The following is a 24,798-nucleotide window of genomic DNA, read 5'->3' as shown; positions in this document are numbered from 1 at the left end:
TTATTTTTAAGGTTAAAGTTTTTCGGCAACCGTTGTTTTTCTGTTATATCTTTGTTACTATTGCTTATATCTCACTGTAAGTCCACAAAAACATTGTCCAGCAGTCCAGCATACAAACAAAGTATGTGCAGGGGCTGGGCCCATTATACCTAAGGTCAAGGTCACCAATTTGTTATACTTGGAACTATTTTCCTGTTAAATTTTTTCGAAAGCTTCACTTATAGACATATCTTTAGTACTTTAAAATATATTGACTTGAAATTAAAAGTATTTCTTTATAGTCATCGTCTGAATGTGTGGTTACTATCCCCATAACTCTAATTGTATTTTTGACAGAATTATGCCCCTTTCATACTTGAAGCTTTTTTGGCAATCTTCGCTTTCTGGATATGACTTTAGTACAATATAAGATAATGGCTTGGTGTATCTTCCTTTTAAAGTAGAGGTCTCTTACTGAGACATAAATTCATTTTACTGTCAAATCGCTGAATAGTGGAGCGCGCTGTCTTACGGACAGCTCTTAACTAGTCACGTGCCTTCAGTCACTCATTTCCCTAGCTTGTCGTAACTACTTTACTAGATTTATGCCATATGATTGTTCCACTATCTTTCATATACATATATACTAACGATTGCTGTGAATAATGCATGATCTTATGAATGCCTATAAAATGCCGCAGAATTTATAAGCAGCTGTGAAGCAATTATTTGTTTCTTCGGTTCAGTTTCGCATTGAATACTGTGACGATCGACATTCACTGGCAAACGGAGAAGAGGAGGGGACGGGTGGGGAGAAAGACAGAACATCATTGCATTTAGACTGCCCCTTGCTAGACGGGAAATCACATTATGCAAAGCTCGTGGTCTATGGATTTCAAGGCAGGAAGACGGCATCAACCGATTGGGCAATGATGGCCAAACATATTTTTTTTTTGTTTATAGAAATGCGTAAGAAAAAGGCATAATTTATGTGAAATACTTGCGGTAAAATTTAAGATTAATCTGATAAAAGCATTTCGTTTAGCCAGAAAATTACTATTGTAGTAGATCTAGAAGAAAAGATCAATAAGGATCAAATCAGGCTGATGCGATTTTCCACTTCCAGTGCATTCACGATTTAATCCTAATTAAAGATAAGTTTACTAATGAAGTACAAATTGATTAAACAATGGGAACAAAACTGGATACATATATACAACTATACATTGCATAATTAATAAGAAATCACACTGTAAGTTAGGCTCTGAATGATCTTAATGGAAAACTGGGCTTACCGGTTTGGTGGCTGTTTTTCGTGTTCGCACCACAACGCTAGAGGACACTTGACAAACTGACATTTTGTGTCTTCTATGCCCACGAAACACGAAGCGGCAGATTGAATCCGCCGCTATACATTGGTTGTCACACGGCGGTCACGATGGTTAGTTGTCTACAATCGAGTTATTTTTATTGTTTAGGGGCTTGCATTAAAACTTATAATTCATAATAAGTCTTTCGATATCTGGAAAGTTATTTATTTGTTAGAAATCGTAAAACGTAAAATATGTTAAAATGCTTCAGTGAGTATCGATAAATCCTCAAGAAGTGGTGATATGCGTTAGTCTAGAAGTAAAATGGATGGTAATTTGTATAATTAGTCATGCAATGATATAGAATAATGCGAGATAGTTCATGAGATTTTTAAGTTACAGTCAATCCAACAACGGTATACAAACTTCCCTACAGTATACTAACTACTACTACTCTAGAAATGTTCTCAGCTTGTCTAAGAAATAATGTACAGATAATGGCACTGTAATATTGTATTTAAACCAATTGCATTAAAGATATTTTGTATACACGGAAATCAAGTTTGTTTTCAGGAATATCACCTTTTTGTGATAAATACTGCCATGCGACCATTTACCGACCAATGAGATAAGCGGAATCTATGAATCATGAAATAAACGCATATATTACTCACTTTGCCGTGCATTTTCTTTCGTTAAATGTACACTCAATCAACATATCAGATATCTGGTGTCCAAGATAGTCCCGTTCTACCCTACAAAAAAAATAGTTTAAGGTCTCAAAGATGGCATACATACAACTCCTTTGATATTTTGTTACCTATAATACAAGTGCGGACTTATACAGTTGTGCTTTATTATGTGACATGGAATGGAAAAGGGAATATAAAAGAAATCCCGTCCCATAAACCATCACATTGCAACGTAGTTTTCACGGAGTTGTCGTTGCTGGTCTCTCTCTGAAGCGGAAGTGGAGAAGACCGACAGCTCTGTATGGGAGACTGATTGCACAGCTGGAAAGTCCTTATCTATCTAGATCTATCCATCTATCTATCTATCTATCTATCTATCTATCTATTTATTGCATCGTTTTGTTTCATTTTGTCACACATGTCTTGCTACTCTTATCACATGCTTCTAATAAGCCTTGCTATGCAATAAACTTGAGACTTGAAACTTGATAGATCTTTTCAATGATTTTATGAGGATACAAGTTGATGTACATTTGCACCATGCTCATTTGACTTTGTATGAATCATTTTTAGCATACTGAAATAATATTATTATATCATATTCTGTAATGATGACGGAAAGCCGTCCTAAGTGTGCCAGCATTGTCTTACACCAGCAATGCGTTACTGCAAAAAGCGTAACAAAACAATTTGTTATCATTAAACAATCCTCCCTATTAAACATTTACAAGATCAACATTCGTTTATAGTACTAATTGTTATTATTTCACCTACGAGGAACATAAATAATAGTGTCTTGAAACAATTTTTAACGTTAAAAGTTGACCATGGCGGCATTGACGACATCCGTTTTTGGTGACGGAAAAAACATGGTACAGAGAATAGGCATCTAGTTACAAATTCAATTTTCTCCAGACAATGTCAGCAACTGCATGCCTTGCCTTGAGCTGACCTTCTACATGTATATCTAAAGCCAGTTTGTCGTACCTCTGCACTTGTATTAAGCAATTTAAACCTTTCAAAATATCTTTTAGAAACAACTGTTAAGTTTAAAGTGAACTTATCTTTCAAGAAAACTAGGGAAAATATTGGAAATACAATTACATTTCCCCACTGTTTATGTTTTACAAAAAACTCGCGTACTTTGGTTTATCACAAACCATTTTCAAAAAGGCGCTTCCGCAGGCCAGTGGTTTAGGTCGCTGACTTTAAAACACTTGCCCGTAACCAATGTGAGTTCGAAACCTCACTTAGGCTGTAACAACTTTTCATGTGAGAAAGCCGTCCGGCTGGCTCTCGGGAGGCCTATGATTCTACCCAGGTGGTTGCTCTTGTCTGAAATAATGCACGGAGGTGCTTCTGTGGTTTTCCCCCACCATTAAAAGCTATAAAATCTTCGTAAGACCTATAACTATGCCGATGTAACGTTACCCAACCCCAACCCCATCCCCACCACCTAAAATACAAAAAAAAAGCATGATAAAGTAAAATACTTGTCTATGTCCATATACAGCTTTGTGAACAATTCTTTGAGTACTGTTTGTTTTTCTCGGGGTTCCAGATAATAGTCTGCGTCGTCATAATAGTCGTCCTCAAAATTTTCGTAATCAGGATCGTATTTTGAAATATTTACGTTGTCATACTCTCTGATATATCTTTTTCTTCTTTCCTAAACGAATTAAGAATTGAATATTGAAAATAAAAGTGTCAAAGTTTTATGAGTTTTACCAGGTACTAGTTAAATGTCTATCATACCACAACCAAGTGCTTTCGATATGAGAAGGATATTGAGTAACCATATGACCTAAATTATGTTGCAACTTTATAGCCATCAACTACATAAAACATATTTTTAGTGACAAAAAATGCCTTGTATCCTGAAACGTAATCTAGGCAACACTTACTCTACTTAGAAAATCTCCAGTTCAAGCCATACGTTTCAGAACTCTTTTACTCCGAGTTATACATTACAGATGAAGAAATGTTTATTACAACCGATTTTCAGAAGACCGCCGCTTTACCCCCCCCCCCCCCCCCCCCCCCCCCCCCCCCCCCATCATTTGTAACAATGGAAGCCATAAAATGACAAAATTTATTAAAATAAGGAGCTTCAAACAGATTAACGTAAAGATAAATCAAATCAAAATTACTCCAGTGCCTACACAAAAATACATATCTTTATGCTTGAAAACTTTGAAAGCAGGGTTTTATCATGCTCATGATGCTGGACACGATTGGTTATGCCGTGCACTCTGATCAAGATCTGCACTGTTCGCCATTCAGTCAGTATGTCTTTTAGGTAAGCACCCCTTTTAACAGTTAATAGTACTGCCCACATTGAAATATGGACAAGTTCATTATAGAAATTTAGCATGGTAAGGGATAACAAAGGCTGATTTGTTTTAAGTTTTGAGATTTTTAAGTATTTTACGAGAATAACATGAAATGATTTTCATTGAAAACCAGGAGATGTAGTCAAATCAACATATTGGAACTTAGCAAATAAAAGCATCCCTCATGTGTTCTGCTCGTACTTATCTTTTAAGGCCCGACTGTGTGCCAACATTGTTTTAATGAATATATTATCTCTATTGTCCATACATTCAGTTAATACCTTTAGCAGGTATATACATAGTACGTTTAAGATATTGAAGCGTTCTGGTGTTAGTAACTTTTACGTAGGAATCAGTAACACATATGACATACTAAGTTACATACTAAGTTACGTAGGAATCAGAAACACTTATGACATACTAAGTTACGTAGGAATCAGTAACAAAATATGACAATACTAAGTTACGTAGGAATCAAAACACTTATGACATACTAAGTTACGTAGGAATCAGAAACACTTATGACATACTAAGTTACGTAGAAATTAATAACACTTATGACATACTAAGTTACGTAGGAATCAGTAACACATATGACATACTAAGTTACGTAGGAATCAGAAACACTTATGACATACTAAGTTACGTAGGAATCAGAAACACTTATGACATACTAAGTTACGTAGGAATCAGTAACACATATGACATACTAAGTTACGTAGGAATCAGTAACACATATGACAGACTAAGTTACGTAGGAATCAGTAACATATATGATAGACTAAGTAAGACGTATGTATGAGTTAGTAAACCTAACGTATGAGACAGTAATACGTACGTATGAATTAGTATGTCGGACGTGCCATTTACTAAGCAATGTGTATGAGTTATGTAGTCATACGTAGCAGTTAGTGAGTCGCACGTGGGACATTTAAAATCTTTCTGCTGGCACCAGAACGCTTCCTTAGTAACGTTTTATTATTATCAAAAATAAAACTTCAAATATTTACAATTTATGAACAGGGCTTAAATATGTATTGCATGACCTTAAAACGTTCCAGAATATAAGCAAACTCCTTTCTCTTTCAGTGCAAACAAATTTTAAGTTTACTTAAATGAACTGAATGTTTAACTCCTATATTATTTGAAGACAGCTGATAATTCAACCTGGGCTGTTAACTATAAAAAGTTGCATAGCTCATATATATATATCAAAAAAAAAATATCACTTTCAGTGAAACTGGTTTTATAATTATATAATATATATAAACTAATTTAAATTCAAAGTTTTCAGCTTAAGAGGTTGTATGCATGTAACACTCTAAAAAGGTACTTTTTGATAAGCGTTAAACCTTTTGATGAGTGTTTAAGTTCTGCAAATTTCTTCACTTATTTTTTTTTCAGGATGAAAGAGGCAAAAATAACTGTCCACTGTGTTCTATTTTTTCTTTTGGAACAGTACAAGAGACAACATTACATGTAAGCGTTATTATTGACATATTCATCATAAACGACTTGAGAATCACTTGATAATGTGAGCATTATATATTTCTTCTACAAACGTTAGATGGTTTCCTGTATTCAACCATGAAGTTTGAAAATGGCTGACATGTGCTATCTGATAAAGTACCTTTTCTTTATTATTACAAGGACCTGTTTCTGACGGGATTCCTAATGAATGCATCTATTCCGATACTTTTCCAAAATGATATCGGCTCTTTGTGTGCCTGGTCCTTGGGTATGGCCTAGGAGAAGTTGTTCAAGATCGATTTGTCTAAAGTGATAAGTCGGTCTTATTTTTCTCAAAGATATGTGATGATGATCTGTCACAGTTTCATACAGCTAAGCACTAACTGGCTTATATCTTATCTCTAAAGGACAAGTAAGCAAGCAAATCATCTTCTCTTATTGAAAAGAGAACGAACAGACATGAAGTGTCTCAGTTGAACACGATCGGACGCTCATTCATATCACATGTAGGGTCTGAAATATCTCAGTCACGCAAGCAAATCATCTTCTATTATTGTGAAAAGAACAAATAGGCATGAAGTGTCTCAATGACACCATTGAACAAGACAGAACGAACAGGCATGAAGTGTCTCAATGATAGCATTGAACAAGGTCAGGCGTTCGTTTAAATCACGTCTAGTGTCTCATAGAGATGAATACGACAAGTCAAGCAGGTCGCCCTTTTCGAGCCAAAGCTTTGCAAAGGCGGCCAGTATCTCTAATTGTAAAAAGGACGAACAGACACGATGTGTCTCAATTAAACAAAATCGGACTTTCGTTCAAAGCACTTGTATTTTGCTTACTTAAAAGTAACCTTGGGCAGACGTAAAACATACCGAAATTTCTTCCACGATATGTAATCTAAGGGGTGAAAGCAAACATAGAGAACTTTATATATCTCTCAGTTAAGCAATCACATCATCTTCTCTAACTGTAAAATAAACGAACAGGCAGGAAGTGTCTCAATGATGCCATTGCATAAGATCGGGCATTCGTTAAGCACATGTAGTGTCTCATAGTCAAGCAAGCACATCATATTCTGTAATCGTAAAAAGAACGGAAAGAAATGAAGTGTCTCAATGATACCATTGCATAAGATCCGAATTTCATTCAAAGCACATGTAGTGTCTCATAACTTCAGTCAAGCAAGCACATCATCTTTGCATGAAGTGTCTCAATGACACTGTTGAACATGATAGATCGGACGTTCATTCAAAGCACATGTAGTGTCTCATACATCTCAGTCAAGCAAGCACATCATCTTAGCATGAAGTGTCAATTGTAAAAGATTGGAAGTTCGTTCAAATCACATTTAGTGACTCGAATATGTCATTCAAGCAAGCACATCATCTTAGAACGAACAGGCATGAAACGTTTCAATTGTGTTGGTTCAAATCACTTGTAGTGTCTCATAGGCAAACGAGCACATCGTCTTCTCTAATTGTAAAAGGAACGAACAGTCATGAAGTGTCTCAATGGAACAAGATCGGACGTTCGTTCAAATCACATGTAGTGTCACATTTATCTTAGACGAGCAATTCAGCCCTCTTATTGCACAAATGAGAACAGGGTGAAGATCTTCTCTAATCGTAAGAAAGGACGAACAGGCATGAAGTGTCAACATTGTGTTGATGCAAGTCACATGTAGTGTCTCATAGTCAAGCAAGCACATAATCATTTCTGGTTGTAAAAAGAACGGACAAGCATGAAGTACCTCAATGACACCATTGAACAAAGTAGATCGGACGTTAATTCAAAGCACATGTAGTGTCTCATATATTTCATTCAAGCAAGCACACACTCTTCTCTAATTGTAGAAAGAACAGACAGGCATGAAGTGTCTCAATGACACCATTGAAGAAAATAGACCGGACGTTCATTCAAAGCACATGTAGTGTCTCGTATATCTTAGTCAAGCAAGCACACACTCGTTTTTAATTGAAAAAAGAAAAGACAGGCATGAAGTGTCTCAATGACACCATTAAACAAGATAGATCGGACGTTCATTCATAGCACATGTAGTGTCTCATACATCTCAGTCAAGCAAGCACATCATCTTCTCTAACTTTAAAAAGAACGAACAGGCAGGAACTGTATCAATTCAACAAGATCGGACGTTCGTTCAAGTTTCTCATAGTCAAGCAAGTACATAATCTTCTCTAATTGTAAAAAGAACATTCAGGCATGAAGTGTCTCATTGATACCAATTGCACGAGATCGGCCCTACGTTCAAAGCACATTTAGTGACTCTTTTATTTTAGAATAAACAGACATAAAGTTTCTCAATTGAACAAGATTAGAAGTACGTTCCAATTACATGTAGTGTCTTATAGTCAAGAAAGCACATTATCTTCTCTTATTGTAAAAAGAAAGAACAGGCATGAAGTGTCTCAACTGAACAAGATCGGACGTTCGTTCAAATCAAATGTTAAAAGAATGCACTGGCATGAAGTGTCTCGATTGAACAAGAATGGACGTTCGTTCAAATCACATATAGTGTCTCATATGAATACAAACGACAAGTCAAGCAAACCGCCTTCACCAGCACTGGAAATGCGTGTCATTCATTGTCCGAATAGACTAGGAGAAAATGGAAAATGAGTTTTCAGTGTTTGCATTAGAGAGAATGAGACTCACTATACAGACTGATGTTATTTCTGTTGACATATTATGATGACAATGCAATGTTAACACAATATTCTTCTTGAATTTGTTATTGGTCTTATGTTCGGCCACAAGTCCCAGCACTTATTATAATACAAACGAAGACCGAACAATATAGTTCTATTAGGCAATTCAATACTTCAGTATCCTTCTTCTAAACTAGCGTAAACAACAACCATGGTACATTTGTGAACTCAGCATAGTGACTAATGAGTTTGACTCAGCTCAAAATATAAACAGGTTTTTTCATTACATGTATATGATCGTATAGCCAAGAACCCCTTTATGATTTCATTCTTAAATGATTGTCGATAATATACGTTAAGAAAAATCAGCTGTAATTGTGTGTTCTTACTAGAAAACACCTTACATAAATTATTAGACCTGTAGGTACTCATTCAATTATTATCAAAGCAAACAAAAAGAGAAGCAGGTGTGCTTATTTCTTACAAAAACATTGACTTCTTTTATAGAATCAAAAAATATCACGTTCGGCTCTACACTGTGAACTAACATCTCATTATTCAGTGCTAAAGAAAAGACAGGCATGCCAAAGTTTCGAAATTTCGACATGACATACACCAGAGTCGGGCTTAAAAATTAAGTTTTTTTTGTACTAGGATGGCGTTGCAAGCTTGTCATAAGTAGGCACCCTTTGGCATACAGAGCTGGTCTGTATACCCGATCTAGCAATTTTAGCGGACATCAAAAGACCAGATCCTGTCACTAGACGGAGAGATTCCTACTTTACCAAGCTTGTAACGCCTCGTGATGGCCAAAGGCGGTTCCTTATGCTACTGCACATCACCCTACCATAGCATAAAGTTGGTCTAACGACACCTCCATACCTTTGGCTGTCCTTTTTTGTTTGGCCTAAACTTAGCCCAACTCTAGCGATATCGGTTGCCGTTCTGTCCATTAGCATTAGTAATTTTGATTTTTGTTTTTTTTTTGAAGAGGAAGAGAAGAGAGGAAAAGGTTGCATCGTTTTATGTGCAGCTGTTAAATGCCAAATAAGCTCTACACTTGATACAACATTGAATTTGAAGCTTTGATTTTTTTCATTTACAAATAAGAGCTTATGTTTGCCAAAGTTCAGAAATTTTGATGTCACTTATGTTATCATGTAGCAGTGTGAGCAAGCCAAGAGTCGTTTTCTTAAATTAAGCTAAACAAGTAAGGATACGAAAACGCCCCTTGCCGTACTCCACCACCAATGATAAAAGTGACAAAGCCCTGTGAAGAGAAACACATTCAATAGCTACAATAAGTTGTGCACAACTTTAAGACTTAACAACTAACATCTAAGACATAACTATCATATCTAAACATCTTAACACTATTCTTATACTAAGGTTGCAAAGGTCCCGTCGCTCTCGTTTCAAACAACTTGTCATTGCTCCTAACATGCAAAAAAGCTGAAGGAAAAAAATGTGGTTCGTTAATTGGCTATCGCATTTTCTGGCGATCTGCAAAAGCACTGAACGATCAACAGGTGACCATGTCTACCGTCAATATCGGAAGGCAGCATCAAGCTGATGCAGGACTCAAACAGTAGACACTCAGACGACCTCGAGAGTAAGTATATCATCTTGAGTGTCATTTCAATCAAGAGAGAACTCCAGCTATTTTAAGCTGGAAAGATATTGGTCGGGATGACGGGGACAGGAGCTCAACCGTCTTTCCATTTTCGGTATATCGAGTCTCCTCGCCCTAACCCAACTACGCCGAACACTGGACATTCTCAATTGATCGAAACCCCGGATCAAGTTCTAGCCGAACCAAGACTTGGCATCGCTATGCCAATGTGCGTTGCCAGTCTTATGACCTAACCAAGTCCTAACATATGCATTTCGAGAGCGACGCGACTTTGCCATAGTACTCACCCCAGGCATTCTTCATCTGTCTTGTACTGCACATACCACGAATAACACTTTCAAATCCATACTAGAACATTTTAACACAAGAAAAAATTTAAAAAAAAAACTGACGCGGAAACACCTTGAAATTTTGGTGAAATCCGCCCGGCCAACTGAACAAATGAGCTTGTGCAGCCGCTTTTAAAGGCTCGCCTGCCGAAAAATAACTAACTGTGACGTCACGAACGATTTGATTGGCTGATAGCTTTAAAATTAGTTTTGTCCCACAGGACGAGTCTACACAAAAAGTAACTAGCCAATCAGCGTCGAGCATTTTTTCCTCAAGTTTTAAGTGGTCACATGACCAATTGTGCAGCCGTCGATAGCAGACGTGCTTTTGCATTGCTCTCGCTAGCTGTGTGACAACATGAAATGGTTTGATCTGGCAAAGATTGACATAGTCCTAGGTCCAAAAGTATGTTCACAGTACTTGAAATGGCCAATGCCAAGTTTTCCTTAAATACTTAAAAACAACGTGTATGGACCACCTTAGGAGATCTGTCTCTTCCACATCAGACAGAATCGTATAGTGTCACTGATGCTGTTTGAGCAAACATGAAATTCTACATATAATGTAAATTGGAAAATCTGTCCCGTACATACAAGCATACAATGCTTTGATATTCCTAATGTATCATCACGTTGTAATAGGAGGACAAAATCATATCTGACTAGGGTCGCCCTTGAGATGCACAAGTTCGATAGGGCGGAAAAGGGCGGTCATGTTCTCTATTGACCAAAGGCAATGGGCATACAAGGATACAATTGCTTTGACATTCAGGAGAAGTTTCTCCTACAAGATCGCTTTGCTAGTACTACTATAAGCTATGAGCATCAGCATTGCTAGTAATACTATAAAACCTTGAATGTCTCTCAACGATACAATGCTTTGACATTCCGAATGTATCATCACGTTGTAATAGGAGGACAAAATCATAGCTGCCACAAGGTAAAAGGCCGGTCATGTTCTCTATTGTGAAAAACTTGACGACGTATGAAATGTCTCAAGCATAAAGCATTAACCAAGGTCCAACGTTCGTACAAGTAACATCAAGTGTCACTAATACTAAAAAAATGACATCTGTCAGTTAGGTCGCCCTTTAGCTGCCACAAGGTAAAAGGGCGGTCATGTTCTCTATTGTGAAAAACTTGACGACGTATGAAATGTCTCAAGCATACAGTATTGACCAAAGGCAATGGGCATACAAGGATACAATTGCTTTGACATTCAGGAGAAGTTTCTCCTATCAGATCCTAAAGGCTTGGTTCACAGGGCTGCGGACATCGCTTTGCTAGTAATACTATAAGCTATGAGCATCAGGTTTGCTAGTAATACTATAAAGCCTTGAATGTCTCTCAAAGATACAATGCTTTGACATTCCGAATGTATCATCATGTTGTAATAGGAGGACAAAATCATATCTGACGCTATCATGTATCAGCTTGACCGTTTTGTCAAATTTGTCCTGTAATGCAAAGGCAATGGGCATACAAGGATACAATTACTTTGACATCCAGGAGAAGTTTCTCCTACCAGATGCTAAAGACGAAAACAATGTAGGACAAAATGTTCAACATCATGTTATGCATCATGTTGTTTTATCCTACTGAGGGGGATTAGGAGAAAAGCATAGTGACCTTTTGCATTGATGGCAATTTCACGGATTGTAGGAGAAAAATGCATCGGGACAAAATTCCATTATCATGTTGTTTGTGTTCCTACTGATTTAGCAACAGGACAGTGAGAAAAATAATTACTATCCTGTGACGCATCAGGACAAAATTCCAACATTATATAGTGTAATACGATTTTATTGCCAGATCAAACACTAGAATGTTAGGGACCGGTAACATGGATAGACATTCGATGCCCTTCCCCGTACATCTAACTGCGGCGTCCGGACAGTTAGGCAACCAAAGAGTGTATTCGCACATCTCATTAGAGGAACGTCGTGCTTCCCTTTGGCGGGGCAAGAGCATTTAATCCCTGTCCATGAATCCTCGCAGCGTCGGGTTAAGCAATTCCCTATACCGGCTTCGCTGCCTCGCCAAATATAGAGTCGGGTCATGATAACCAGCATTAACACTTAACCCATGCCGATCAGAAATCCAAATAAGGGAGGAAAAAATGCTCAACATCAGGTAAGGACTAGGATACAATTATACCAACATGTAGGATTACAGTTGGATGTAGGATAAAATTCCACCATCATACTATTGCATCGAAAAGCATTTCAAATCTCTGATATAGCCTTATGGTCATGTTTTGACATTCCGATAGCTTGATACTAGTCTTGTAATGATTTTGCATTACAGCTTACTTGATAGTTTGATAAGAGACATCTCTAGGATTTTGTAATGGTTTTACATAATGTTCAAGTTATCGCATTGAGACTATACTTTGTTAGTGCTATATATTTTCAATACCAAGAGTACCAGAGATTTGACTGCAATTTCGATGCAGTAGCCTGCGGTTGGATATATGAAGGGCTTGGTGACAAAGATAAAATGAGACGTTCAAGAAAAATGATCAGTCAGAAATCAAGTTTTGTTGTTCAAAGTGTTGAAATTTTGAAGGAGCATCTACCTTACTGAGTATCTCAGAAGTAGTTAAATGTATAACACGTCACATTTTATCTTTGTCAACGACCCTTACTTGATCTAAATTATATGTATCTCCGAGATGTGATAGACCACACATTGCCTACAAGTACACTTAATACCAAAGGCACTACCAGCATGAGTGAACATGTTTACTCACACATGGTGAATGCCAGTGTTCTCTTAACTTTTCATTGGGAAGCATACTTAGAAAACAAGCTGACAAAGACTTAATTGCGGACAGACAGGACAGGGTATTGGACTCATAATACAGACAACAACACTAAACCTTCATCTCGGAGACCTTTACCATTACTTTTTATATTGAAATACAACAAACACAATAAGCAAAAGTGTGCCTCTTTTACGGGCATAGCCACTTGTACGGGCAAGGTTCATCATGCAAAACAATACATGCAAATATCAGAGTCTATCATTTCAATTGTAAAACGTCTATCTCTGTTTGCATCAATCACAGCATCTGGTCTCTGCTCTAGCTACCTGTAACAGAAAAAATTATAAGACTGAATGGCATTTCAAATTTTCTAACAAAGTAATTCAATGCAAACATATGAAGCTGAAATGAAATTATGCTTGTTGAAATGAAAATCTATTTTTTCTCTCTCTCAAGAAATATGCTGAGGAAAATGATAATCTATCATTGCATCTGTAACTCACTGTTCATATATTTTTTTTTTTTGTGCATCACACAAATCAAATGTAAAATGACACTTGATACTGACAGCCTCCAGTATAGAAAATATATCAAAAAGTTCAAGCATCAAGCTGAAATGGTATTGTATTTTTTTTAATTCAATATTTGTAAAATGAATAGCTACCTGATTTTTCTTCACAAGTTGCGTAAAAGCCTGTCACCATCACTTCTGTATGAATGTACAACTTGAGACATCTTGGCCTGTGCAAATCACTGTAGTGCTCTGAACAAAACAATAAGCAAAACATTAGAAAATCAGTGCTTCTTGATAACTCATTCTGCAAAAGTGCTTATGTATTTTTACACACAATGAATGAGATAAAATTTAGTCTAGAAATATTTTCTGAACATTTCTGAAAGCTGAGCTAGTTCATATATCTTCAAACAGTGTTAGATTTTCAAGTTTTCTGCCGTACATAAATTTATTACAAAGTTTCTACAGCCTTACACTGTGATGAAGCTGAAAAGGCATTATGTTTGCTAAAATTCAATAGAGATTATTTTGTAAAATAAATACCTGTTTTTCCTTCCATAATTTACAGCTGTGGAACACACATCACTTCAGTATGCTTCACACTTCTTCAGTATGCTTGTAAATATTTAGCAGGCCTGGACATGTTGCTCTGAAAAAAAAATAAGCAAAACATTATTCTATCATTGATTTTTTGAAGATTCATTCAGTCAAAGTGCTTATTAATTTTTTATATACACAAAATGAGACAGAATCTGGTCTATAAGTATATTTATTAGGTACAACTGAGCATCTAAGAAAGCTTAGCTACTTCAAAAGTTCAAATCACAATCAACATACTGAGCAGTGACAGATGAAAACATACACCTACCTTTTTTCAGCTCCTGTATAATGCATTCGCCTCCATCCTTGGTAATTTTCAACAGCAGGCATTCTGAGATGTATTTTCTCATAAAGTTTTTTTCCGATCCTCCATCTACAAACACAATAAAATTATTTTATTTCAGAGAAATACTTGTGACCGTTGAAAGCCATATTGTTATTGTTATGTCCAGCTCCTAAATGACGTGAGTGATGACGTAGCGACCTTACGTGACCCTATTCTCGGAAAATGCAAAAAAAAGACGAGAAATGGTGAATGACAGGGTCATTTCAAATCAATGTTTTGAACTTATTTCTGATCGCAGAAAGATGAAAATGGTCTCATTTAAAAGCCAATACTTTTATCCTCATTGTATTAAATTTTCAGTTTCATATCTTATTTACTTTTTGCAAAATTATCGCCCAAACCTGCACCTTTGTTGTAACGGCGCGGCCATTGTTTTCCGTGGTGTGTCATTTTCTGAGCAAAAAATCAGGTCCTTCCCCAATTTTGTAAACTGTGACAAATTAACAGCAATACAAGAAAGGGTTTAGCTATCGAATGAGACCAACATCATGAATTTACATTGAAAAATGAATTAAATAAGATATTAACGTTTCAAAATCACTTATTTTCGCGAGCATTTTACACAAATTTTGACAATTTTTCATGTTCAAAAATATGCAAAACCAAATGTTCCAGAATAAAATATTTACATGCATTCAATACGCTAGCGAACAGGCTTTCTTGTCCTAAAAGAAATATTTGTTACATCCATGCACTAGAAAACTACGAGGGCTGAAACTTGCAACTTTGCAAATGGCACATTACCGTTATGTTGACAATACGGTATGTAACTTCTGAGCTAAAAATCACATATTTCCACACTTTTGTAAATTCTGACATTTTAACATCAAAACAAGAAAGGGTTTAGCTATCGAATGAGACCAACATCATGAATTTACATTGAGAAATGAATAAGATGTGTACGTTTCAAAATCACTCATTTTCGCGATCATTTCGCATGAATTTCAACAATTTTCAGATTAAAAAATATACATAACCAAGTGTTTCAGAACAAGATTTTTGCATGCATTCATTACAGTAGGGAACTGGCTTTCTTGTCCTAAAACAGATATTTTTTTCATCCATGCGTTAACAAAATAGGATCTCTCAAAGTTTGACAGAAATTGCGTCATTTCTGTACACATGCCATTGCGTAAAAAAAGGCAAAATAAACACTTTATTTCTACAACAAACTTATCAAACTAAAACTAGTGGCATTCGCTACCACAAAATACACTTACCTTTTCATTTTGATAGTTCCAAATCCTTTAAATAATTCCATAATGCTCCAAAAACCGAGAGAACTTTTTACTTTCATTTTGTTGTATCGCCCAATGTCAGTTAAAAGAACATTTTCATATTTTTGCTGTCCCAAGCCTTTCTTTTTAAAAGTATGCTACACATGGTGTCAGCTTGAGCATTTAATTGCAGAACAAGACCAAGTTTATCAGTATATATCGTTTTTACAAATTAAAAACTGATTTTAACGAAATATTTAACAAAAAGCATTCCAAAAAATATGACGTTTTGCGTGTCCTGGCAGTTGGACTATTGTAAGTACGATGTAAAATGAGTATAAACTGGTTATTTATGACACCGTTTTATCCTAAGATTAAAGAAATAATGGTTGGAAAACATACTAATATTCTTTTATAGACTGTAATTGTGATAATTTGATTTTCATGTGTAGTACTTGGGTGTCCCTGAATCTCACGTAAGATACGTTAACACATTTTGTGCCCATGAGTCTCGTATAAAGTAATGTCATTTTAACATCGATTATATGTGTATGACATTTGCTTTGGTGATATTGAATGCCCACAATAGCTAAAGGAGTAATTCTTTTTTAATCAGGACAGTGAGAAGTCAACAATATCAAAATTTCAATTGTTGCGTCGATTTTACGTAAGATACGTTAACATTGAAGCAGCTGGATACAAAAGAATAGCATATGTAGCATAATTCAGAACAGTGTTTCTTCATAGTCAGTGTTATTTTAAAAAGATATAAACTTGTACGATTAAATAACAACGCCTGGACGTTATATTTTCATTGAAAACTGAATTGTTAGTAAGATACGTTAAAGTAAGATACGTTAATATATTTGTTGAGAATTCGTTTTCATTTGCGGTAAAATCCAATATTTGGCTTCCATCACTGCTTATACTCATAAAGATTGTTATTACATCCAACAGAAGTATGCGCTGACGTATGATCTTCAACGTTTTACAAGCGGGAGCATTTAAATTTCGGTATTTTATGGGGGCAATAAACATACAGGTGCGGAGGTAAGTTATCATGTTAGACTTATTCTTTATGCATTTCATGGCAGTATGTACCTTATATCTTATTCACAATTGCATTTTTAAAATCAGGCATGAGTTTTGGTGAAGAAAATGTGAAGAAACAAGTTTAACGTATCTTGCTTAAATTTAACGTATATTACACATAGTATCCAATATGTATTACATTAGTTTTAGAATATTTAGCTTGGTTGATAAGTAAATGCATGTTTATTAAATCTCTAAAGGATTAAATTCATACATAAAATTAAATGAAGATAGTTTCAGTGGTTATAAAAGAGGGAATTATTGCTGTTATACCTTAACGTATCTTACAATTGTGTTAACGTATCTTACTTTTATCAGAACTTTGCAGAAGGGACAGCCTTAGAAATAACCTAAAATGCTGAAATTGGCAGCAGATAAAAAAGGAAATCGAAGTTAGAAAAAAAGAAATCTGTCCATGAAGAGAAGCTATAGTTTTTCAAAGAAGAGCAAGTACATACATTGTCACACTGAGGAAGTATAATGTTCGAGAAAAGCACAACGGAGTACATCGAGACTCAAAATAAAGTTACACAAGTTACAGCTACACAAAGCAGGTCTTGAACACGACCAGAGTGCCAAAAAGAGGAATTAGCTTGATGAACACTAAGACCACATTGGAAAAGGAAGGCAGATGAAATGAACGATGTCCCAATTAATACAGTTAGTTAGAAGAAGAACAATAAACAGACTGATGATACTTTAATGCAATATAATTACGTTCCTAAGCGAAATTGCAACGTTGAACAGTTACATTTTAGAAAAATATGATAAGAATAAAAGAACCAGAAAATGAAGAGGATGTAAATGTATCTTTATAAAGGGATGTAAGCATAAATATGAATTTAAACTATTTAAATGGTCGTCTAAATCTGGGGTCGATTTTGCATAAATTGTTCGCAGTATATAAAATACCCTGCACCGCAAGACAAGACGAAGAGACAGTTTAAGTTCCACGATAAAATACTACTCATACTATCAATATATGATAAGAAATTGGTCATTTACGTTAAAATACACTTGTATTCATTTAACAATTAAATATTCTTAAAAAATTAAGATGGTGGTTATTGCGTAAGATACGTTAACGTAAGTTGAGCTCGGAACATTGTAATATATTGTTCTATATGAAGTTCAATGCCAGACCTTTAACAATACCAGCCATAACTTGGTGTAGAAATAATGTACTTAACAATTAATATGGTTCTATGAGATATATTAATGTTTTGTTAATTCTTTAATGATGTGTAAGATACGTTAACAAGTTCTTTTCATGGCTTATTATGTATCATTTATTAGACTTCTACAATTTTGATTTGCCGTGGCAAAGTCACGCTGTGATGAATCACTCATTTCATGTGTTCTTTTTGCATAAGGTATTTCCTTACCCTATGTCATAGTCCTTGGTAAGATACGTTAAAGAACGTATATTTTATTTTAAGGCAAATATTAACTAACTGACACATAAAGCAACAGTCGATTTTCACTTTGTGAATAGAAAAATAGTTAACTGATGTAAAGTCGGTGTTAACTTTGAATAAACTTAATTTCTTGCGAGTAGATCATAAACGACAGACAACAAAGAATTATATTTTATTTCTTTTTTTTTATTTATCAATTTAAAATAGTTTGACAAAAATTTAAAACAAAAGTCATACGGAATCACATACTATGGAAATGTTACCATGTATGATATGAACTAAATTTAATAATGTTTTTGAAAATGAAAATCTTTGTTATACTTTTAAGATGAATTATAAAATATTTAACGTATCTTACAATGGGAATTATATATGTTTGTTCCAGTTAGAGTCGTGTGTAAGTGATTGCACAGACAGGGCCCCCACATGTGTTTTATTAACGTTCAAGGGTTATTTCTTCAGTTTGTTTTAATAAAATTCGAGAAAACACAAGTTGATTTTTATTCAATTCTTAAAATGAAAATGCTCTTTTAACTGACATTTGGCGGTATGCAGTTATTACTGTGACGCACTGTTTGTATATGTACACTGTAAAATGATTCTGAACGTCATGGTTGTTTTGCAGACTGCTCCAAATACTATTATTATGGTGTTCAATGCCTTGTATATGTTTTATCAACGAAGACTTGTGTATTTTACAGAATGTTTGAACCTATGCTGTTTTGAAATAAGCTGTTTTGCATCACAAATGTGCACAACGCTTTTTAGATCATAATGCAACAGAGTTTGGCTGCAAAAATGCATGTTTCGGAGAATATTCTGTCTTATCGACAGTCAAGAGTTACAAGTACATGGTTTACGCCTTGCACATACCAAACAAAAGATGTCCCATGTAACTGATAAAGCTTTAAACGTGTACAATTACTGAAATAGGTTGTTTCGCGTAAAAAATGTGCGCAATGTTGCCTATCTGTACACCTATAGAATTTGCTTGTTAATGAGAATAGAAGCAGTTCTTGTATTACATTTTGCGTTACAAAGACAGATTGGACATTTCTTTGTCTGAATTAAATGTTCAAATTGTAATGGGACTTTGAGACAAAGGGAAATTCGTTGTTGATAATGTATATAGGTGTGCGTCGAAACGGACACCGATGACACTGTGTATCAAAGGCTTAGAGCTACTTATTTATGTTTTCTGGATATTGTTGCCAGAAACGGGCATTCGTTATATGTTTGTTTATTACCCAGTGCTGAATGTTGAATGCAGTTGATATCAGTTTTCTATTGAAAATCATCACCGTTTTGCGTCAAAATTGAGAAAATGTTGAATATCATTATAGCTCTAGGATTCGTTTTTAAATCATAACAGTAGTAGTTCTGCTATTACTTTTTGCATTACAAAGACAGATCCATCATTTTCCTATCTGAGTTAAATAGTCATTGAGACAAAGGAAAATTCATTGTTGATACAATGCACAGTAATTGTTGTGCGTCGAAATGTGCACCGCTCTGTGTATAAAAGTCTAAGAACATATTTATAACAGATCCAGTGACATTACTTTTTGTTTTATGGGAAGTGTTACCAGTAACAAACATTCGTCGCCGTGTTTATTGCTCAGCTCAGTGCTAAACATAGTTATGAATCATTCAACGAATAACTGTTATGCATTGGTAATTCAGTACGATAATAGAAATACATTCATTTCACGATGAAAACATTTATTTATACATTTAATCACTTTGTATTCAAGCTACAGCGGGACGTTAGTGCATATTACAACTGGTGAAGGTTTCTTTCGACAACAAATATAAATAACAATCAGAATTACAGGACGTACAATGTCACCAACGGTAGACACACGCCGATCACGACTTCTGCTGAAAAGAGAACGAACAAATCAAAGAGCACAGTGGAGCACAGCCTTAACATGACAAGTAACAATACACGACTGTGTATTTCCATTGCAGATGTCAGCAAAGGCGACGCCACACTGTGATCTTTAGATTTCCTTGTTTTCAAATCAACTTTGCACTTCAATTCTATTGATGCCGCTTACTTCCCTCTGCTGCTACTGAGCTGATGAGATCAAATACGAGCATATTGCCACTGGTGAAGTTTTCTTCCTGCATCAACCGCAGTAGCAACATCAAGTACAAAAACCAATCAGAGTCACCAGTCACTGTCTTACTGCATCATTTTCATTCTGTTTATTTTGAAGTACGAGCATTTCTATTCTAGACTTCTTTCTTTCCCATGTTCTTATTATTGTCATGGAAGTCATAGCGTTGTCCATATCTTCTTCAAGTGTCATAAATGTGCATGAAAATGAACGAACACCCATAAAAATACCCCCCATTTTATAGGGCGGGGGGTCTTTTTCCAGTCCATTTCTCATCTTTTCGCGCACAAAAATATCTTTTCAACAACCTATAGTCATAGAGAAAACATTCATTTCAGTTAGCATTTTATTTAAATCTCATTTTGGCTTTTTTTTTTTTTTTTTGGTTGGATTTAACGTCGCACTGACACATGACAGGTCATATGGCGACTTCCAGCTTTGATGGTGGAGGAAGACCCCAGGTGCCCCTCCGTGCATTAATCTATTCGGAACATATATCTATTCCGATATATGTTAAATACCCACTTAAGCGTCACCATACTAAAAAGACAACCTTCTTTAAAATAACAACAAACTTCAAAGTGCAAATAACTTCAGGTCACTTAAAATGTCCAGTTTAAATGCTTTTATACTAAATAAATCAAATATGTGCTGTCATGCTCTCCTGGACACTTGAGAATGTATGATTAAAGAATGATTTTATACTAAATAAATCAAATATATGCAGTCATGCTTGAGGCTATTAATAATATTTTTCAGTAACAAAACCACACCCTAAAATCAGCAGATAGAATGAGTGTTATACTGTCATAATGAACAATGCTACTAAACTTTAAATCATTATCCGTCATTTGAATTTACCACGATAGGCAAAGTACTCTTTGGAGAAAAGAATAGAAATAAGTAATAAATGAACAACAGAAAACTAATTTAAACAACTGTCTTACAATATACCTTTTATGTAAAATAACATAATTTATTCTATACCTATTTTATCTATCCAATCGCGAACGTTCATTTGCAACACGTGACCGTACAATATATTACGGTATTTGGATGCACGTGCGTACAAAAAATCCTGTATTTTATGATTTGGACGCACGCGCGTACAAAAAATCCTGTATTTTCTGTATTTGGACGGTTCAACAGTCCCATGTTAAACATACGATAAAGCCCGAAACGCGTGAAAATGTTCCGAATGTAAATCGGATGAAGTAAGGCGCTCTATGTACAGAGTTTGATTATGCGTCTTAAAATCTGGATTTAATTTGAGTTTTTTTGTTTACAACACACAAAAACGATTCAAGGGATAACAATGCTATCTAATTTAGATATTAAAACGTTCGTTAATAATCATAAACTTAAAAATACAGTAAAAAGGATCATCAGATTTTGGAATGTTTGAAATTCGCTAAAAGAAGCCGTTCCGGACGAAACCTAGAAATTGGTATCAGCTCCGACTGTCTGAATAGCTACATCAGCAGTTTTTATTTAACGGTTAAGAAACAAAATGGAGAAGATTATAAATGGCAGCGGACGGGCGGTCAGCATCCAAAACATGTCTACTCTATAATTCAGTTTTCGTCGGATCTTCACCAAACTTGCTGACAATGTTTGTGGGCATTACATCTCGGCCAGTTTCGATAACCAGCCAAATTGAACCAGACACTCTTTGATTATAGTCCTTGAATTACTCGAAAGCCTTGTCCGCTCTTTTAAGTCGAACAGTTTTCATCCGATCTTCACCAAACTTGCTGACAATGTTTGTGGGCATAATATCTCAGCCAAGTATTATTACCACCCAAATCGCCAAATGGCTGTTGTAGGGAGGTTGCACCATATACCTTTTTTAATGATGACACGCAGAAAAAAAATAGCATTCAATGAATTACGTATATTACGTATGAAGTGAAATAAATATAGAATAAAAAGGTTATTTAAGGTCTAACATTGTTCTGTATAATATATATTTGCACTCATACCAAGCTGGGAAAAACTAGAAAAGGCCGGAATACAATATTCAGTGAAATATTTTTAATTTAAACGATTATTATAGTAAGATAAAAAAGATATAGAATAAAAAGGTTATTTAACATTGTACTGTACAATACGAGATATATTTGGACTCGTACCCAGCTGAGAAAACCATATTGAACTCGCCTAGCGGCTCGTCCAATATGGTTTTCTCAGCTGCGTACTCGTCCAAATATATCTCCGTATTGTACAGAACAATGTTAAATAACCTAATAATAATGTACCAAAGAACGTAATAAATAAATAAGTTACTATCAACTAACTAACATTTCCTGTTCCGCTTTGGGTTGGAGTAGGTTGGTCACCAGCAGGTGTTGTTTGGCTGGTATCAGTTGCACTGTCTGTAGTATAGCTAAAGTTGGGATCGAACTGGTCGGAAACAAAGTTTTCCGGTTCCAAGTCTTCGACTAACTGTCTTAATTCTTCCGCCCCGGTAGAATCATAAAATCTCTTCTTATGCATAATGTTTGTATTGCATATGGTCACTTGTGGAAATTCAAGAGTTTTGAAACCAAGTTCAACTTTTGTAATTACAGGCCAGTTGTAATATTGGTCAAATAGAAACCATAAATGCAAGGACATGACAACTATGGCTCCCAGTAATAAGACACTCCATATCACTTTTGCCCACCATAATTTTGTCATGTGGATATAAGGTACTCCCACCATAGATGTTTTCTCAGCAAACCTCGCGAAGAGACGCCGGAAACTCTTCTGTTTCCCTGTAGAATCATAACTAGCAACACTAGCCCTGTCCCTGTTATCTGAACTAGTATTTTTATCCGGCATCGTTAGAACGTTATGTCCGTTTACCCCAAATATCACTGTTACGTCACAAAGAAAATAATTCTTAATTTTAGAAATCGCGAAAGAACAAATATTTCTTTTAAATTATAGTAAATGATTAACACCTTGTTGTGATATTAAGACAGTGTAAAGATCGACATAACCATGATCATTAGGTATGTTAAAAACAAGTTTCTATATTTCTTCTTAAACGAATCAATTCATGTGCGACGCTGCTCTGAACTAAATAAATGTTCATATGATATGTTACCCTTTTATGTCGCATGAAACAGAAATACACATTTAAAACCTAACTTTTAATGTATTTATTTGCTATTCGATAGCCTTACGTTTATGTAAAAAACTTGATAGCATAAAAGGATGAGTGGAAAGAAAGTTTGACATAACCATAAACTTATTTTTCAAAAATAAACTTTTTTCAAAAGAATTGCTATATCGGTGTTTTCTTTGCAAATGTTTTATGTAAATCAAGTACATATCCTAATAATAGTGTGTAGTTTAACAGACAAAAACAGTGTCACGTCTTGCCTTAGAGAAACGGCGGCTTCACAAAACAGTGTCACGTCTTGCTTTCTTGAAAGCTTTACGTGTTGCATTTGAGAAAACGGAGACTTAACAAATAGAATGTCATGCCTTGCTTTTGAGAAATGGAGAGTTGACATAATAAGTGTTACGTCTTGCCTTCGAGAAATGGAGATTTGACATAAACATTGTTACATCCTACCGTCGAAAAACGGTAACAAAACGGTAAAAAAACTGTAACACCTTGCCTTCGAAAAACGGATGCTTGACAAAAACAGTGACAGGTATTGCCTTTGAAAAACGAATGCTTGACAAAAACAGTATTGCGTCTTACCTTCGAAAGGGAACTACAGTAAGACTAAACAATGGTAGTCTAAATTATACTCTTATTGAATGGCATTTTGGTCAATAGTGAAAACTATTTAGTATTGAATCATACACCGGGCAATAGCGTTAACTTATATAAGGAATTATGTAATAATTTGGTAAAAAGTAAGTAGTAATCAGTTTAGTATCCATTAATCGTCAGACTAGAATCAATAAATACTCGTAGCAACTATATGATTGCAAACAAAAAGAAATTGCATCATAAAATCTATTGTAGATAAACATAGAATGGAAATACTGAACGACCATAATATTACAAATAGGTCGTCAAAGGTACGAAATATTTTGCAAACCTCAGGGTATACAGATGTATGGTTATTTCCAGAATCAGTCGATATAAATGTCTTTATACCTTTGTTTAATACGCTACTTAGAGGTATATATCAAACAGAATGACACGTTAGAGTGGAAGCTTGTTCTTCATTGTTACTTTATAGACATATCTCGATCTCGTGCTTATTACCTAAATAGCATAGAAATCCCAAAATTTAGAAATATTATAGCAAAAATAAGATTAAATTCTCATAACTTAAACAAAGTCCTTTGCGTTTCTGTT

At 35.2% G+C, this 24,798-nt stretch overlaps 1 protein-coding gene and 1 long non-coding RNA gene across 2 annotated transcripts; both read right to left on the bottom strand.

The window, feature by feature from the left end:
• Positions 1 to 1,959: 1,959 nt before the first annotated feature.
• Positions 1,960 to 23,604, bottom strand: LOC128555786 (amiloride-sensitive sodium channel subunit beta-like). Its single transcript, XM_053539330.1, has 3 exons — positions 22,794 to 23,604; positions 3,475 to 3,650; positions 1,960 to 2,044 (listed from the first exon to the last, which is right to left on the bottom strand). Exons 1-3 carry the CDS (start codon positions 23,313 to 23,315, stop codon positions 1,960 to 1,962), a joined length of 783 nt encoding a protein of 260 aa, XP_053395305.1. The 5' UTR covers positions 23,316 to 23,604.
• LOC123541269 (uncharacterized) lies at positions 13,223 to 14,995 on the bottom strand. The gene is made up of 4 exons (XR_008370355.1): positions 14,565 to 14,995; positions 14,240 to 14,345; positions 13,847 to 13,945; positions 13,223 to 13,508 (listed from the first exon to the last, which is right to left on the bottom strand). It is a non-coding gene; the product is annotated as an uncharacterized LOC123541269 (long non-coding RNA).
• Positions 23,605 to 24,798: the final 1,194 nt, after the last annotated feature.

The sequence above is a fragment of the Mercenaria mercenaria genome, chromosome 3, assembly GCF_021730395.1.
Source record: "Mercenaria mercenaria strain notata chromosome 3, MADL_Memer_1, whole genome shotgun sequence".
In the NCBI taxonomy this organism is placed as follows: domain Eukaryota; kingdom Metazoa; phylum Mollusca; class Bivalvia; order Venerida; family Veneridae; genus Mercenaria; species Mercenaria mercenaria.
Note: the sequence above shows the minus strand (reverse complement) of the source record. Positions and strands in the feature narration are given on the sequence as shown.

What these genes read in the sequence shown, in the direction of transcription:
- LOC128555786 (XM_053539330.1), bottom strand. Translation starts at nt 23,315, where the DNA reads ATGCCGGATAAAAATACTAGTTCAGATAACAGGGACAGGGCTAGTGTT. An exon ending in CCCAAAGCGGAACAGGAAAT is followed by an intron (nt 3,651 to 22,793) that starts GTTAGTTAGTTG and finishes TAATTCGTTTAG; the next exon opens with GAAAGAAGAAAAAGATATAT. An exon ending in CTGTATATGGACATAGACAA is followed by an intron (nt 2,045 to 3,474) that starts GTATTTTACTTT and finishes TTTTTTTTGTAG; the next exon opens with GGTAGAACGGGACTATCTTG.